The sequence below is a fragment of the Pavona decussata genome, unplaced genomic scaffold (genome assembly GCF_977016875.1).
Source record: "Pavona decussata unplaced genomic scaffold, jaPavDecu1.1 SCAFFOLD_25, whole genome shotgun sequence".
Lineage (NCBI taxonomy): Eukaryota > Metazoa > Cnidaria > Anthozoa > Scleractinia > Agariciidae > Pavona > Pavona decussata.
In genome coordinates, this window is record NW_028145448.1 from 1602501 (window position 1) to 1619597 (window position 17097).

Here is a 17097-nt window from a genome sequence, read left to right on the forward strand (position 1 = left end):
TAACGAAATTTTATCTATAACTGCGCAATAAATGGATTTATTTAATGAATGATTTAGGATATTAGGTTCTGCAACACTAATTGGGGACGATTTAATGTGGTATTCTAGAATTCGATTTCGCTTCAATATATCGGCTCCATACTAGGTTTTGGAGGATAGTGGGTAATTTAGTACGTAATGATGATATAATTTCATCCTCAAATTAAATTTTTCTCGGCAAATCTCCCTCAAAGACATGTATATAAAAATGTTTTGAAAATTTATAGAACATCTCCAAAGTTCTGAAACAAAACAACTATACAACAACATTGTTTCCTTTCTCTTTTAAAATAATTCGCTCTTCTTGTCTTAAGAATAGGGTTATGGTAAAGCGGACTATACTTATACAAACAGGTTATGGATGTCAAGTACTGCAAACTATGTGAACCAGGCAGCACCCATGGCATGCGATAAAAAAGGAATGAAATAATAATAATAGTAAAAAAAAAAAAAAAAAAAAAAAAAAAAATAATAATAATAATAATAATAATAATAATAATAATAATAATAATAATAATAATAATAATAATAATTATTTATTTATTTTCCTTTTTTGTTCGGCTTTGTATATGTATTGTAATTTTTTTAATTCTCCTCGAAGACTCTAGCTACCAGCTACTCTCAAATTCGAGTGGAAATAAAATTTTATGTATGTATGTTTTTGTTTTATGTACAGATTTGGCGACGAGGTCCAAACGAACGGCTGGAGAGGACACATCGTCCCCTCTGGATCCTTCACTTCCGCCAGTTATCTGTGGATCCACTTCACCACTAACGGGGCCAATTCTGATGGCCGATTTCATGCTGGGTGGGCCGGAAGCTACCAGAGAGAGAAATCTCTAAAATCAAATTAAGCAACGTCTGCAGCATACCCAGATTAAGTTAAAAGAAATTATTATTATCATTATTATTATTATTATCTTTTCTTTTCTTAATTTTCGCAATTTTAGCTGGACTGTATTTTAACTTCCAAATATATTTTTAGTGATGATGCATGAATTTAAATAGTTTTTTTTGTACTTTTAACTTGTAAATATCGATTTTGCTCGGAATATTTCAATAAAGTTTAATCATTCTAATAATATTAACATTCTAATAAAATTTCGATGTTACGTTTAACTACTCTATTCGCCAAAGCTCATTTTAACTAAATTCGGCCTTCCTTTATGCACTCACGCTGTAGGAACCATGGAGTTACAAATTCAAATTTTAAACTTGGTTGAATTTCATAACTGCCAGCCACTATGACTATGTAAAGGAATGTAATACTTTGCTATAGAGTTAATTAGTGGTTGAGGAAAAACAAGTTAGCTATTTGCATTAACAACAACAACAGCAAATGATGTGTTTATTTTTCCTTCCTCCGCTCCGCGCTCAGTTGGTGGATGTTAGGAACTGCTCTCGCTTGGAAGGCGAGAAAGATGCGGGCAAGAAATTACAAAAAAAAAGTCGATTAAAGACAATCGAAAGGTAGGCACAAACTAGGTTACGTTTACTTATGAAATCAAAGCCTATGTTAACGACGTTCGACCGTCCTCTGAGCTCGGACACCAGGAAAAAAAAAACGTTACAATTTTGAAACCTGATATTTGAAAATAGACTGCTGGCATACTCAACTTTGCTCACGAATTTTCAGTGTTATTGATAAAAGAGGGATCTCAGGTCAAAAGCCCGACAAAGCTGAGTACCTGATCTGACATATTAAGAAGATTTAGAGTGAACCATTCATTGACTCCTCTGCTTTTAAAAGTTAAATACAACACTGTGTGTTTGTGTCATAATTGTACCGGCGCCAACGGCTCGTGTAACTACTTTCTTTGTCCGAATTGAATTTGGGTATCAGAGTTGCTGCTGCTTTTCTTTTGTTGAATCTATTTTATTGAACAATTAAGCGACTGAGATAACACTTTTTTGGCTCTCGTTGACCGGCTTCAGCCTCTCCAACTAAAAACTAAATCTGTAAAATATCAGAATAAGATGATCTCATAACAGCGTGTTCTCCCCTGCTGAGCCGTACCTTGTTCGCTGGTTTTTTGAGGAATTCTCTGCTGAAGTGATTCAATCCTTCCTCTGCACAAAATGTAGGGCGGTGTTATGTCATTGTTACGGAGCAATTGCTGCAATTTTTTTTTTTACTAATTTTTTACTTACCTACAAAGGGTATTGCCGGCTTTTCTACTTGTTATGTTCTTAGGTGAGCTACCTTCATGTCTTCTTCTCATTCTGGTATTTCTATTAATTGTTTAATTACGGAGTGAAATTAGATTTCTCTAGTTTTCTTCTATCTAAATGATACCTTATTAATGAATTGTAGGAATTTCTTTCGACATTTAATTTGTTTCTCTTTGCAGCTTTTCTTGAAAAACGTTTGCGGTGATTGCGTTACGACATACGACGGTTGCTTTTGTTGCGGAACTTTGCAGCTTCTGTTGTGCGCGGTTAATTATTGCTAAATTGTGACACATTTTGTAGGAAATTTACAGGTCATGTTTCATTTCATGCAAATGTCAGTGTCATGTATAATTCCAAAGAAAAGCCTCTTTCGTTTTTCTCTCCCATATTATTTTATTGTTCTTCTACCTTCAAAACTTATCCAGCTGTTTACCCAATGCCAAGAAAATGCACCTATAGCCGTTAGCGAGGCGAAAATGTAAGAAGTAAGTTTATTTATTTACCTAGAATGGGTATGTGCAGTTGATTGTACGCGGGATTGGTGATCAATAAAATTGCTCTCTTGTAATAAAGGTAAAACTTTCTCGTTTACTATCAAAACTCAAAAAAGCTTAAAGGTGACTTCGTTTGACGAACAGACTACATAAAGTATTGCATTTCAATTATTTTGTTATATCGAGAGTCAAGTAAATATACAAATCTCTTGGAGCGAAATACCCGCAGGTATCAAGCCTTATCTTGGACTTTTTGTTGCAACCTTAACCCGTCTAATCGTTTCACGTCGAGTTTTCGTTTTCAAAACTGTGCAACGGAGATGAATTTCCCCCTTTTCCCTCCTTTTAAATCTGTCACATCGGCCGACATGCTTGTTTACCTCCGTGTTGCTCCGTGTATCGTCAACCATGAATTGCGCGTGACATTGCGTGGCGTGCGCGTTACTTGCGCACTGAAGCGGCGCATAAACAATTAGCGCGAACGTCCTTCAATGTTGTGTGTTGTCGTTCTTGAGGTTGAAGACGGCGACTTTAGCGATTTGAAGGATTCGGCGTTGGATGTTCACGCGAGTGTAATAGTAGATAGACCACTAGGCTGATTTAGCGACAGAACGGGAACGTCAGTTGACAACGGCGCGCGCATCAAAAATGCCCATATATAGTCGAAATAGACTCGCATCCAGACTATTCCGCGCGCTCTAACGTCCTCAATGACGTTCCCGTTCTGTTGCTCAAATCAGCCTACTATTACACTCTAGTGAACGTCCAACGCCGAACCCTTCAAATTGCTAAAATCGCCGTCGTCAACCTTAAGAACGACAACACACAACATTTAAGGTGAAAATACGCTTTTTTTGATGTTAAATGAGAATATTTATCGCAATCTAGTACGATAATACGAGGATTTTTGACATTCCCATACATTTCCTCTATAAATTCGAAATACAAACGGTCACACAGTTTGTGTGGGTTCCCTGTGACAAAACGTGTCCACTTTGCACGTAACTTCTCGTCCGACGGAAAGTAATGCATTGTGATGTCCAGTGTCCCTGTCATGTTATCATAGTTTATTTCACCGGAGCCACCGGCCGAGCAATACTTCTTTCCCCCTTTCTTTGCCTTCTTCTCCGCCATAGTACCCGTGTTTTCTGAACCACTGGCTACGTCACATCCGGTAAAATCTGATCACTTTGGCCGGACGCAAGATGCACGGCGACACTTCGAAGCGCCAATTTCGAACTTTGAGGCGAGCAAAATACCTTATAAAAGAGCTTTAGTTAGTTTAAAACCGGATATTTCGATGAATGAGGATATAAACAAACACACAAGGCAAATTTTTTTTTATTTCATATGCACTTTAACCATGGAAAATTTAAGAATTGGTTCATGCTTAGCGTGCGTATATCGAGTTATGCATGGACGCACTTGGGAAGTTTGGAGAGCACGGGAGAAGCGTAAGAGTTGCTCGAGGCGTGCAACTCTAGCTTCTTGAGTGCTCTCCAAACTTCCCAAGTGCATCCATAACTCGATATACGCACAGCTAAAAGCATGAACCAATTCTTTTATAACATAGTGAAAATAAAGTAAATGTTTCCTGAAAAACAGTGTTTTTTCCTGGTTAATTACAAAATTCTCGCTGCAACCCACTAAAATGGCCCTGTGTCGTGCATCATTGACTTGATCCTTAGATGGGTTATAAAAGGGAGTTATAGGCTTTCATTACCCTGTCACCTTCAAAGAAAAATTCCCCGGGAGACCCACATGCCCAAACCACGTTAATCACGCCTTCGATTACTGCGTCACCAGTGTGGTTGTTTAGTGGTTATCATACCCTACTAATATGCGGGGGGACGTGGGTTCAAATCCCACTCAGGGCGAATTTTCTTTCAAACATTTATTCAAAAATATGATTATTTGGGGTGTATAGGGTTAGTGGTTCTCTTATATATTCAGTAATTATTAATTAAAAATAGCCTGTATCCTTCGTGGATCCTCCCTTGTAACCTACTAAGTTGGCCTTGTGTCGTGCATCATTAACTTGATCCTTATATGGGTTGCAAATGGAGTTATAGGCTTCCACTACCCTGTCACCTTGAAATAAAAATTCCCCGGGAGGCCCACATCCCCAAACCATGTTAATGACATCTTCGATTACTACGTTGCCAGCGTGGTTGTCCTCGTGGTGTAGTGTTTATCACACCCGACTAGTAGCGGGGGCACGTGGGTTCAAATCCCACTCAGGGCGAATTTTCTTTCAAACATTTATTCAAAAATATGATTATTTGGGGTGTATAGGGTTAGTGGTTCTCTGAATCAAATAAGAAGTAAAAAATAAATAAGAATAAAAATAAAAAACAGCATCACAGAGTTCATGGGTTCAAATCCCGCTCAAGCCTGTTTTATTTTTAATTTTTATTTTTTTTGCAACAGTCTGGTTGCGTAGATATCTGCGAGAATTGTTCTTCTACTGATGATCTTTCATCCGCAGTGCATATGTACAAGCTTCATATATATTCATATTCATTTATTCTTAACGGGTATATTATGAACTCAGAACATGACAGTCATTCACATTTGTATGTAAATACTAATCATATTTGGCTAAGATATGATTAATTTATATTTTTACAAAGTATATAGAAAGTGATTGCGAATTTAAGCGAGCACTCGTGTTAAATTAAGTGTTACTTGAGGTAGAATAAGAATGTCACGATCTAATTGTTTAAGAAGTAAAAACTGTGGTAACATAGAGACAGAAAAAGACACCTATTTTAAGAAATGAAAAATTTATTCTTCAAAAGTTATATGAATCCCGGAAAATGACCCCACAGGTGAACAAACTCTTTCCCACGGGTCCAATCTCTTACGTTTTCTCGACTAGTTTCTGATTGGATGATTTCATGATATTTACCCAGCTGTCATAACATATTCGTTGATTATCATCGTTATCATGACAATATACCTGAACTCGAGTACTCGTCTGGTATTGCTCATGGGTACAAAGTGATTCACCCCTTTACGTTAGCTAAGAGAAAAAATTTTAATAAGAATTAAAAATGAAATTAAATAAAAATAAAAAAGTGGCATCCCAGAGTTCATGGATTCAACTCCCGTTCAACCCTGATATTTTTTTCTGCGAGAATTGTTCTTCTATGTGATCTTTCATCCGCAGAGCGTATGTACGTGCTTCATATATATTCATATTCATTTATTCTTAACGGGTATATCATGAACTCAGAACATGAAAGTCATTCACATTTGTATGTATAAATACTAATCATATTTGGCTAAGATATGATTAACTTATATTTTTAAGAAAATATATAGACAGTGATTGCGAATTTAACCGAGCACTCGTGATAAATTAAGTGTTGCTTGAGGTAGAATAAGAATGTCATGTCGTGATTGAAAAAGAAGTAAAAACTGTGGTAAGATGGAGACAGATAACGGCACCTTATTTGAAAAAAAAAAAAATAGGAAAAATTATCTTCAAAAATTATGAATCCCGGAAAATGACCCCACAGGTGAATAAACTCTTTCTCACGCGTCCAATCTCACGACTGGCTTCTGATTGGATGATTTCATGATATTTACCCAGCTGTCATAACATATTCGTTGATTATCATCGTTATCATGACAATATACCAGAACTCGAGTACTCGTTTGGTATTTCTCATGGGTACAAAGTCATTCACACCTTTGCATTAGCTAAGAGAAAATGAAAGTTTTTCTCTTTCTCGCGGTTTTCTGTTTTGCCCATTTTAAGATTGCTTTTTCGCAAAATCAGGATTGGCTCGATGTATCACAAACAGAACTCAAGATACTCAGAGACAACTTTAGCGTTTACGGCTATAACGAAGACGCAAACCGAAAGGCCGATCTCCTGTTCCTTATCGATACCTCCGGCAGTTTAAGTGGATCCGAGTTCAACGAGGAAAAGAAATTCATCACGAATCTGCTAAACGAAATTAGCGTCGGATACGAAGCAACACGCGTTGAAGTGATTCCGTTTGGATCTACAGCAAGCCGTTTCATTCAACAAATTTCCGCCCCAGACCGAACGAAAAACAAGTGCACATTTAACGAACAGTTTAATCCGATGTCTCAAAGAATTGAAGGCTTTGCAACGAACATGAAAGCGGCTTTCGGGCTGGCCACAGACGTCTGCATTGGAAAAGATAGTGGTCAAAAAAGAGGAACACTTGGTACGTTTAGAACTGCTATTCTCCTGATAACCGATGGCATTTGGAACCGACCCCGGAGTGATCCGAGTCCAGTTACCTATGCTAGAGACCTACTAACGGCAGGGGCGGAAATTTTCGCCATAGCTGTGGGGGACAATGTAGACTATGACAATTTGAAGCTGCTTGTTGACGACCCAACCAAGCGGGCATTCCATTTGAAAGACTTTGACCAGTTTGCCGAACTTGCGACCTACCTTAGAGGAGGTAATATGGTTTTACTTTAACTCTATCTTCTACGATGAAGTTAGCAAAGAACCACTTGAATAAACTAGAAAACAAACTTACTAGGGAGAGCTTTCAAGAAACGGTCACACTTAACATTATTTGACTCCTAACTTAACAACACAGGGTAAGCGGAAAAAAGCTAAATGTTGATCAAACGTTTTCACTTATGTGCTTACATCGTAAGGTGGCACTGATTTATTATGCTTGGTCCACATTTAATAACCAAAGGTTTCTGAAAAAAAGAAAATGCATCAGCAGCAAATGGTTATTAGTGGCACCTCTTCTGTTTATCGATCACTGATTTGAAAGTTAAAAAAAAATCGGAAACTTTATCTTGACGAGCCTTTAGTACAATTCCTAGTATAGAGAGTCGAAGTTCAATAATCTTTATTTGCATTCAAAACGTTGCTCTAAAATTGCAATTTTATGACTGAGAAAAAAAAAGCACTTTTAGATACCTAAACTGATAATTTACGATTTGTCTATTCCAAATTACCTTAAGGTAATGATGTCGATAATTCAGCCACCAGCTACTGAGTAACACCAGTTGTTGTTATTCGATACAAATCATTCTATCACTCGTTTTACCAGACCAATTATTGAAGAATGAAATTTCAATGACGATTCTTTTCCATTTCAATTATTCGAATTTTCTATCCATTTCAATATTGGGATATTTCATGTGATCCACCTCGTTATTACTTTTTTGCCCATCATTACAAGAAGCGTGATTGGTCCCCAACAGGACACATAAGTGTACAAGAAAATAAAAATCTATCACATAGAAAGTCTTTTTCTCCACCGAAATGAACAAATAACCCTTGCCATTACGTCGATGACTTTTCTTCATTTTGCAGGTTTTTTGAATCGAAATTCGTTTTTTTTTTTTCTATTTAAGAACATTAAAATAAAAATAAAAGATCCTGCAAGAGATCAATTTTGTGCTCTTTAATAGATAATCCCAGACGTTTAACTAGCTTTGCTTCCCTTTGATGAATTACACTTCGATCATATTGAAGATTCAGTGACGCACTGAAAATATACTACGTTTATTGAAGCGAAAGGCAACAAGTTTTTCTCAAAATTCGATTTTCATGTCAGAAACTAAATCCCTTATGGTTCTCGAACAAACGTAATATTCACGATTGGTCGCTGTCTACTTTGGTTAGTACGATTTTAAAGTTGGCACACTTCTCGTGATTTTGCTAACCTCTGACAAGAATTATATAGTATAGTCTCTCCTCAATCAAACTCAAACTCTTTTAGTAATGAGCCAGGCCGCAGAATGGAAACGAAAGAGCAAAATAACGCCAAATTTAACAATATGCTGAATCCCGCTACGTTTTCACAAGATTCGATATATCTGCATCTTCCTCGTGTAAGGGACATTTATTGTTGAAATTAAAATCACCAATTATACTGAATTAAAACGCCAACCATTCAAAGGACGTCACAGGCGGTCAACTGCTTTAATTTCATTCTAGACCCAGAATATCCAACTTTTCTTGTAGAAGAGAGGTTATTCATTAACAGCTTAAACGCAGGGGTAGGTTGTTTTATTCAGTTTTATTTATTTGTTATTATCTATTATTTTTTTTGTTTAACTGTTATTTCGTGCAGATCCTTATGAAGCAGTATGGGATACACAAATTGCGGATGGTTCTAAATGCAACGGCAATTGTGATGAACGCGCAGATTGCGCCTGCGGTTTGGTGTACGGAGACTACAAGTGCGCATGCCCTAAGGGATATTATGGAACTGGCTACGTAGGACAATGCTTTTGTAAGTGGTGCTCATTATTTGTAATTATTTAACTTGGATTGGAACAGGCAGTGCCTCGAAAGGAACGTTCGTCCCGTTGCAACTCCCCCTTTTGGGTCTCGCATCTTACTTTTAATTTATATTATTTATTGCAAGAGGAGCACCCAATAAAGCTGTTAAAAAAAAAAAAAAAACTTTAAAAAAAATTGTTTCCAAACCCTTTAGATGCTGCATTAAGGTAACAGATAACTTCCCTGCAAAGTGGGACACTGGCACAGTAAAATTGATTTCTTGTACTGTTTTTAGTTGCTTTAGTATTAGCGTAGAGTATCCTCGTGTGGTCATGCGATGGCTACAAACCAGTGGTGGTTGGACATGGTCCGCAAATCATGATGGGGCGAGTTGTCGGTTCGAACTCAATTGTAACAAAACTTCGCGCTGTGCAGATCTCAAGGAATGGCCAATTTTCAATTCAAAAAGGCAGAAAATTGGTTAATTCGTCAATTTATTTGACCAGTTTTCTCCGGTTACCGTTAGCGTACATCGATTGACTAATTTAACGCTCAAACATTGGTCCTATACTGTGATCCTATCAATCAATCTATCTAAAGCCGGTTTAACCACTACCCTTCAATTACAAATGCAATCCTGTCGTCCTCCTCTGATATCACTGGCTCGAATTTCCGGCATATTGAAATATTGAGAGTTCGTAACTACTGGAATATAATTGTGGTGGAAATAGCAAATATTATAATACAAAATCAAGTGAAGAAGGATTGTAGGGAAATAAAGATTTTCACGGCCTCGCTGGATAGGAATTTTGTCTTATTTTTTTTTGCATAGTGGTTGCAAATGAAATTGGGACATGGAAAGTTCACAAGTTCAGCTTGCAAGAGTCATAGATTTTAGCCGCACACGTGTACTAAATATAAATTTGATACAATAAGTTCTTCAATAATATTGTTTTATTACATTACATGTTAACAGGAGGTAAATGAAAACATCAAACTGATTTTGAATGAAATAAATAAGTGAAAAACCCTTGCAACAATGCCAAATAGTCAACCTTTCTTTATTGGGCATACCCTTACTTTGTATGAAAGACAGTCTATGGGCTAGGTGAGGGGCCCTGGGTGCATGCTTCTTCTCTTATTTAAAGAAAATAAGGCCTTTTCAACATCAATGCTCAAAACAATGCTGTGCAAATTATGTGCAGTAGTTCTCTCAAACATATAGTGTGAAAGCCAAATAGCAAGGTGGTAAGGAATCACTAATGAACATTAACAATTGATAGTAAGTACAATTAGCTGCCTAAAAATGATTGCTCATTTCCATATTCTAACAAACTAGTCACAGTCACAGAAGATGCCCCCTTCTCCTTTACATATTACTTGTCACTTTAAATATACAGCAGATACAATAATTATGTATTTGGATTAGAGAAATAGTGAAACACAAATTGAGGAGACCTCTGCTCACAAGGTATGCCCTCCACTCCAACTCATAAACTAAGGGCTTGTTTATATCGAAGTGTATCTTGTACACCACTGGAAGGTGGATGACTCCACATACTTTGCAGAGCATGCCGGAAATTTCAGCCACTGACAATAGTCAATTGCAATTCAGAGACCAAACTTGACAAAGGAACACAGCATTATAGTTACACTAGATGTCCCCCTCTCCTGCATATGTACTTGTCACTTTAAATCTACAACATATCCAACAATTATGTAATTAGACTGGAGAAATATTGAAATACAAATTAAGGGGAACTATGCTCACAAAGTATGCCCCCCACCCCTAAAATAAGGGCCCGTTTACATCAAGTGTATCTTGTACGCCAGTGTGAAGGTGGACGACTCCACATACTTTGCAGAGTATACCAGAGATTTCACCTACTGACAATAGCTAAGTGTAATTGAGAACAGATTAGCATACATCTACTTTGAAGATCATCTTGCAATTCAGCTGTCAATCCCTTTTATTAACAACACTTGTTATATACAATTTATACTTGTTATATACAATTTATACACAATATATATTTACAGAATAAGCACAGAGGTAATTAAATAATGTTTAAAAAAACGAGCAGCAGTGTTTTATCGCGATTCAAAACAACGAGGCGTAGTAGACCCAATAAAGCACGTGCTGCAAGTTTTTGGAAAAGTATGTGTCAAGAGAGTTCATAATAATGATGCTTTTGTGAACGTTTGAAATAAGCATACGAGAAAAACATTAAACATCGCAAACTAATAAGAAGGAGGTTTTTTCGGCTTTTAAACCACTGCACGTGACGTTTTATTAAACATTTGAAAGGTCAGTGGGCTTATAAATTATAACGGTCAGTTTTTGAAATCAAAATAATAATTTGAGACTTCATACATGCTTGAATTGATATAAAATTGTTGCTTGAAGTGACTAAATAAGTATGTGCGGGAATATATGAAAATATACATATACAGATATATAGATGATGCAAAGAGCGTATAAATATACTGCTCAGGTATCTAAATTGTCGTACAAGTATTCAAGATTTACTTTAAAAGAATAAGTAGAATATAATTTCTGCAAAACTGATTCTTAACTTATGGAACTAAGTCGCAAGTGTTTTCCCTTTTAAGTTTTTTTTTCTGTGGATCTGTGCTTGTGATAATAATATTTTAGGTGACATCTAACAACAGTCCATAGCCCTGAAGCCCCAAAATTTTTGTCCTAAAGTGAAATAGCAGGTTATTTAGAACAGCTGGCTATAGATTTCACTTTACCTACCTGTTACCTATCCACATTGTGCCATGTGGCACATAAGGCCTCAACACAACTCCGCCAACCAGCTCTGTCAGCCGCTGCGACTTGTACCTCACTCCAATTCTTCCATCCAGCGTTTTCCCTTTCCCTCTCCGCCGTCCCTCTCCATGTTGTCCTTGGTCTGCCCCGTTTTCGTCGGCCTTCCAGTGTCCAGGTTAATGCAGTCCTGCAGTCATTATTCGGTTCTTTCCTCATGATGTGGCCGATGAATTTCCATCTCCGCCTTCGCACATCCTCATTGAGATTTTCCATCTCAGCCATCATCAGGACCTCTTTGTTTGTAATTCTTTCCTGCCAGTGTATCTTAAATATCCGTCTAAGACATCTGCTTTGGAAGACGTCGATTTTGTTTTCATCACTTTTTTTCATCTTCCACGTCTCGCAGCCATACATCAAGACTGGCTTTACCAGTGTCTTATATAGCCTGATTTGGTTCGTCGACTGATGCTGTTGGTACTCCAAATCTTTTTCAATCTCAAGAATACCCCTCTTGCTTTGACTACTCTGTTGTGGATGTCGTCAGTGCCCCCGCCTTCTTTGGAAATTGTAGGACCCAAGTACACAAATCTATCAACATCCTCTATTCCTCGTCCATTTACCTCCACCACATCGTTGCTCCGCGAATTTATTCTTAGCAGTTTACATTTGTCTACATTGACTTTCAGTCCCACTCTTTCTGCTTCATGGGCTAACTTATCGGTCTTAGCCTGAATGTGCTGCCTGGTTGATGACAAAAGGGCTATATCATCCGCAAAGTCTAGATCCTCAAGCTTTCTGGTGAACCTCCATCTTATACCGGTGTTCCCCTCTTGAGAGGTATTTCTCATTACCCAGTCAACGACTAGTAGGAATAGTAAACCTGACATGTTACAGCCCTGTTTCACTTCAGTTTTGATCTTAAACCTTTCCGTTGTATCCTGGCCATCCACTACTGCGCATTGCAAGTCACCATAAGGAGCTTTCACCATGTTGATTATCTTGGATGGTATGCCGTAGCTTCTCATATTCATAGGCTTTCCCTGGGAACTGAATCGAACGCTTTCTCGAAATCAATGAAGTTAACGTACAATGCTGACTGCAACTCTATTGGCTGTTCGATGATATTTCTCAATATGAAAATTTGCTCAGTAGTCCTCTACCTGGTCGAAAACCTGCTTGTTCCTTTCTGAGCTTCGACTCTACTCCGATTCGTATCCTGTCGATCACAATTCTCCCCATGACCTTGCTGACAACTGACAGAAGCGTAATTCCAGGCCAGTTCTTACATTCCTTCAGATTTCTTTTTTTCGGCAGTTTGACAATCAGTCCTTTTCTCCATTTTCTTGGTGTCTTCTCATCTCTCCATACTATGTCTAAGATCTCCTTGACTTAAGTGGTGGCACAGTCAATGTCAGCTTTAAGCAGCTCTGCTTGTAAGTTGTCAATTTCCGATGCTTTTCCATTCTTGAGATGCCCTATTGCCTTCCTTACTTCGGTCCTACTGGGCTCAGATGTATCAATTTTTTCCATTTCATCCGGCAGTTCTGTCTTAATTTCGCTTACTAGATTGCTAGGGTTCTCCCTCCTCACTTTAGGTTTAGTTGTAAACCTAGAGACAAAATTAGCAAAAAGGAAAACGTCCAAAATAAATCTTTACGTTACATCACGACTCGCTCAATTTTGCTCCCCACAATTGCCACACTTGAAACGGACATAGCAGGTAAACGATAAGAGGTGCAATTGGGTGCGATGCCTTAAAATCCAAGAGTTACTCTTCATAAAACAGATGGTGTAATTTTTTTACTCGGAACCCAGACGATATTGCGTCAAATAGCAAACGCGTTCATTGATCATTGCTCGTGACGAAAAAGCCGACATATTGGACAGGTTTCCAAGGAAGTCGAATATTGAGGACAATAACCAAGAAAATTATGAGAAAATACAATCACTGGTCAGCTACATACCTTTTGGCTTGCTGCATCTTTTCTGTTGGAGGAAAAGCAGTCTACACGCTAAATAAAATAGTTTATTATATGGCCGTGTCTCAAAAGGACTGGAAACGATCAAATTCAAGAAACTGATTGGCTAAAATTGATATTGATGGCGGTCTAGATTTTCCCATCTAGACTGGCATCTAGACCGATCTTATTGTAACATTTGTCCTCAAAAAGTTACAAACAAAAAAGAAAAAAAATTGGCTTGTTCCTGTCAATACAGTACTAAACGGAAGAACCAGTAGCCCTGAACGTGGAAGCAGGTAAAGAGAATGAGCAAACGTTGGCAAATTTGAGTCCAGCCGAGAAAGCTACGAGCAAAGATGAAGACGAAATTGAGAAGTTTTTGCAAGCGCAAAAATCCAAAAACACTCAATACAAGACTAAGAGCGACTTAAACGCATGGAAGAAATTTTGTGAGTCAATGAAAGAGTCTAGAGCAATCGAAAACATACCTGCCAATGAGCTCGACCTTCTTTTGTCTAAATTTTTATCTCCGTTCGTAAACAAGATGGCACCGGTACGAACCGTGTACATTGAGCGGCTTCCAGCGAAGTTTTCAACGCCACTTGCATGAAAAAGGAAGTCTGATCAACATTCTTAATGATAACGAGTTCTCCAAGTCCAGAGAGGTTCTTGTTGCCAAACGAAAGAACCTGGTTCGCCAAGGAAAAGGAAACCGTCCAAATGCCACAAGAGAGCTAACTGAAGCTGAAGAAGATGCACTTTTTGAAAATGGCCAGTTCGGTGTTCAGGATCCTAAATCATTACAAAGGGCTTTGTGGTGGTTTCTTTCCCTCCATTTCGGCTGGAGGGCTCGAGATGAGAGCCGTAAGCTGTATTGGGGTGATGTAGGCTTGGTCAATGATCCAGAAACCGGTTCTGAATACCTTGTGTTGAAGTCAGCAAAACACACACCGGACAAGATGGTGGCCATCAAAGAGCCTTTGAACCGAAAGCGTATGCAAGCAAACACAGGTCAAGATGCGCAGTTGAATTTTACAAAGTGTTTCGAAGCCATCGTTCCGAAGCCATGTTAGATCCAAATGCTCCTTTTTATCTCGCCATAAATCACCGACGAAAACCAAGTGACAAAGTATGGTATCTGGATTAAGGCTCCTCGGAAAGGATGAAATTGGCAAGTTCCTTAAAGACGCCTTTGCTTCAGCCAAACTCGATGAAACAAACAAGAAGAAGGTTTCTAATTACTCTGTTAGGAAGACCAGTGTTGGACGACTCCTCGAAGCAGGCGTTCAGCCAAATTTCGTTGCACAGTTAATGGTCATAAAAATTTGAAAAGCCTCGACAGCTACCATTCAGCATCTCTCAAGCGACAGCGAGAAATGTCTACTGTCCTGAATCGTGGACCAGATACACCCGCTCAGTTCGAAGAAAACCAAGTCAGTGCCTCCACTAAAACTCAGCAAAATGTCTTCACAGTCCAACAAATCCAACCTCAGGCAATTTTTGCCGGAGCACATATTGACAAGTTTGAAGGCTGCACATTTAACATTAACGTTTTCTGTGGTGATCAGTCAAAGATCGCAAGGCTGAATGAGAACTGATCGCTGAGCAATCGCGGCACAGACAGGCATTAAAATTTGTTGCACCTTTGGTCGCATCTTAGAAAATTTTCCTTGAGTCTGTAGGAAAACAACGGTTATGTTGTCTTCATTCATTGACGAAGTTTTTACAAAGCTGTAGTTTGAACAGTTATTTTTGTCCCGTTTGGACTGGAGACTAGTGACAGAAGTAAGCCAGCTAAATGCTTGAGCCCGCGCAAGGGAACAAATACACTTTTTTCCTTTTGATTTCCTGTTTGGTCATATAATAAACATCTTATTAACCGAGCTAGGTCGGTCTGTACGGGAGAATCTTGACCTCAGTCGCTGGTACAGACCTCACTGCGTTCGGTCTGTACTGGCGACCTCGGTCAAGATTCTCCCATACAGACCTCCCGCTCGGTTAATAAGAACTAAAAATAAGACGAAGCAATTATTCGGTTGAAGATCTTCTCTAAGAATACGATGATGTGATTGGCCAATTACTGCTACCATGATGCTCTTTGGACCGTGTCCAACCACCACTGGCTAGACACTGGCAATATCATCTACACAAATGTATTCTTACATCATTGGATCTAAAATTAAAAATACACAATCAGAAACAAAGGAGCCTTGCAGCCCGCGCCATTAAATTAAAGAGTTGGCATGTCTTTAGGTTCTTGACCTTGGTATTGCTACTGGTCCTGTTATTAATCTCAGGCTATAGCTGCAGCCATTATTTGGCTTTTAAGTGAAAAACTTGATTTGGATGTTTTTTATCATGTACAATTCTTTTCAATTCACGCTTTGTCGCTACTTTTCGGCTTTCCTCCAACGTCGGGAGGGATGTCCTCGGTATCCCAATGTTGTCCAAACACCTTTTTGTGTGGACTCCAACTCATCTGCAAGGTATTTCGGCAAACCACTACAAACTGGGGATGCAGAGCTGAGAGCTGAACGTTTCTCAGTATAATAAACTGCGATGCCGATCTCTGTGGGTAGATTTGCTTTCCTACATTCCCGCAAGTAATACAGTCTCTCGCTGGCTTTCTTTACGGTCTGTTCAACATGAAAGTTCCAACACAGGTTATCCTGTACTTGTCATACTCCCAGAAACTTAAACTTTGATACCCTCTCCAAACATGAGTCATTTATTCGTAGGGCATCTGGCTTGATAGAGATCCACCTGTCCTTGGTTTTCTTTGGATTCAACAGCATGTAATTTGTATTTGCCCAGTCCCGAAGGCCATCAAGTACTTTCTACATATTTGATAATTCACCAATTGGTATACTTTCAAGTCGGTCAATCTGCTTTTTCAGGATAGTATGAACAAATGTCATGCCATGCAGTTCAACCACTTAAATGAGGTGAACACCTGTTACACTCATGATGCAAAATAGCCTAAGAGGGCAAGAATTAAAATTGATCCTGTAGAATGGGCCGTGGTATAAGTCAGTGACCGACTTTCGTAGTGTTCGTAGAAGGATTTAGTTCTTTCGCTGTTTTGGAATTGATCAACAGCGGTTGATCCGAAAAAAGCTTCAAGCAGATTACATATGAGAGGACATAAATGAAATATACACTAGTTAGCTTATCTTCATCCTCCCGCATGTTAGCTGAGATTTTCGCGTAACGTACTGTGAACAGGTTTCAGCTTTTTCTTCCCTTTTCTGCTTCCAAATAACTTTTTTAGCCATGGTCGAAAACGCACAGTAATGTTACAACCCTCCATTTTTATTGTGGCTAGTAAATAACTATATAGTAGTCTTATAGTCCATGTGATAATAAAAAGACGGTTGGGTGGTTCGGATTACATGCCAGTACACAGGGTAATCC

At 38.4% G+C, this 17097-nt stretch overlaps 2 protein-coding genes across 2 annotated transcripts in view; both read left to right on the forward strand.

The window, feature by feature from the left end:
* The window catches only part of LOC146485729 (CUB and sushi domain-containing protein 1-like), a 10098-nt gene extending 9205 nt beyond the window's left edge, over nucleotides 1–893 (forward strand). The window contains exon 9 of the mRNA XM_085102931.1: nucleotides 716–893. Within this exon, the coding sequence (XP_084959057.1) occupies nucleotides 716–893 (178 nt within the window). The remainder of the gene's footprint in view (nucleotides 1–715) is intronic.
* Nucleotides 894–6311: 5418 nt separating this feature from the next.
* The window catches only part of LOC146485730 (sushi, von Willebrand factor type A, EGF and pentraxin domain-containing protein 1-like), a 112778-nt gene continuing 101992 nt past the window's right edge, over nucleotides 6312–17097 (forward strand). The window contains exons 1-2 of the mRNA XM_085103076.1: nucleotides 6312–7153; nucleotides 8795–8956. Of these exons, the coding sequence (XP_084959202.1) occupies nucleotides 6424–7153; nucleotides 8795–8956 (892 nt within the window). The 5' untranslated portion in view covers nucleotides 6312–6423. The remainder of the gene's footprint in view (nucleotides 7154–8794; nucleotides 8957–17097) is intronic.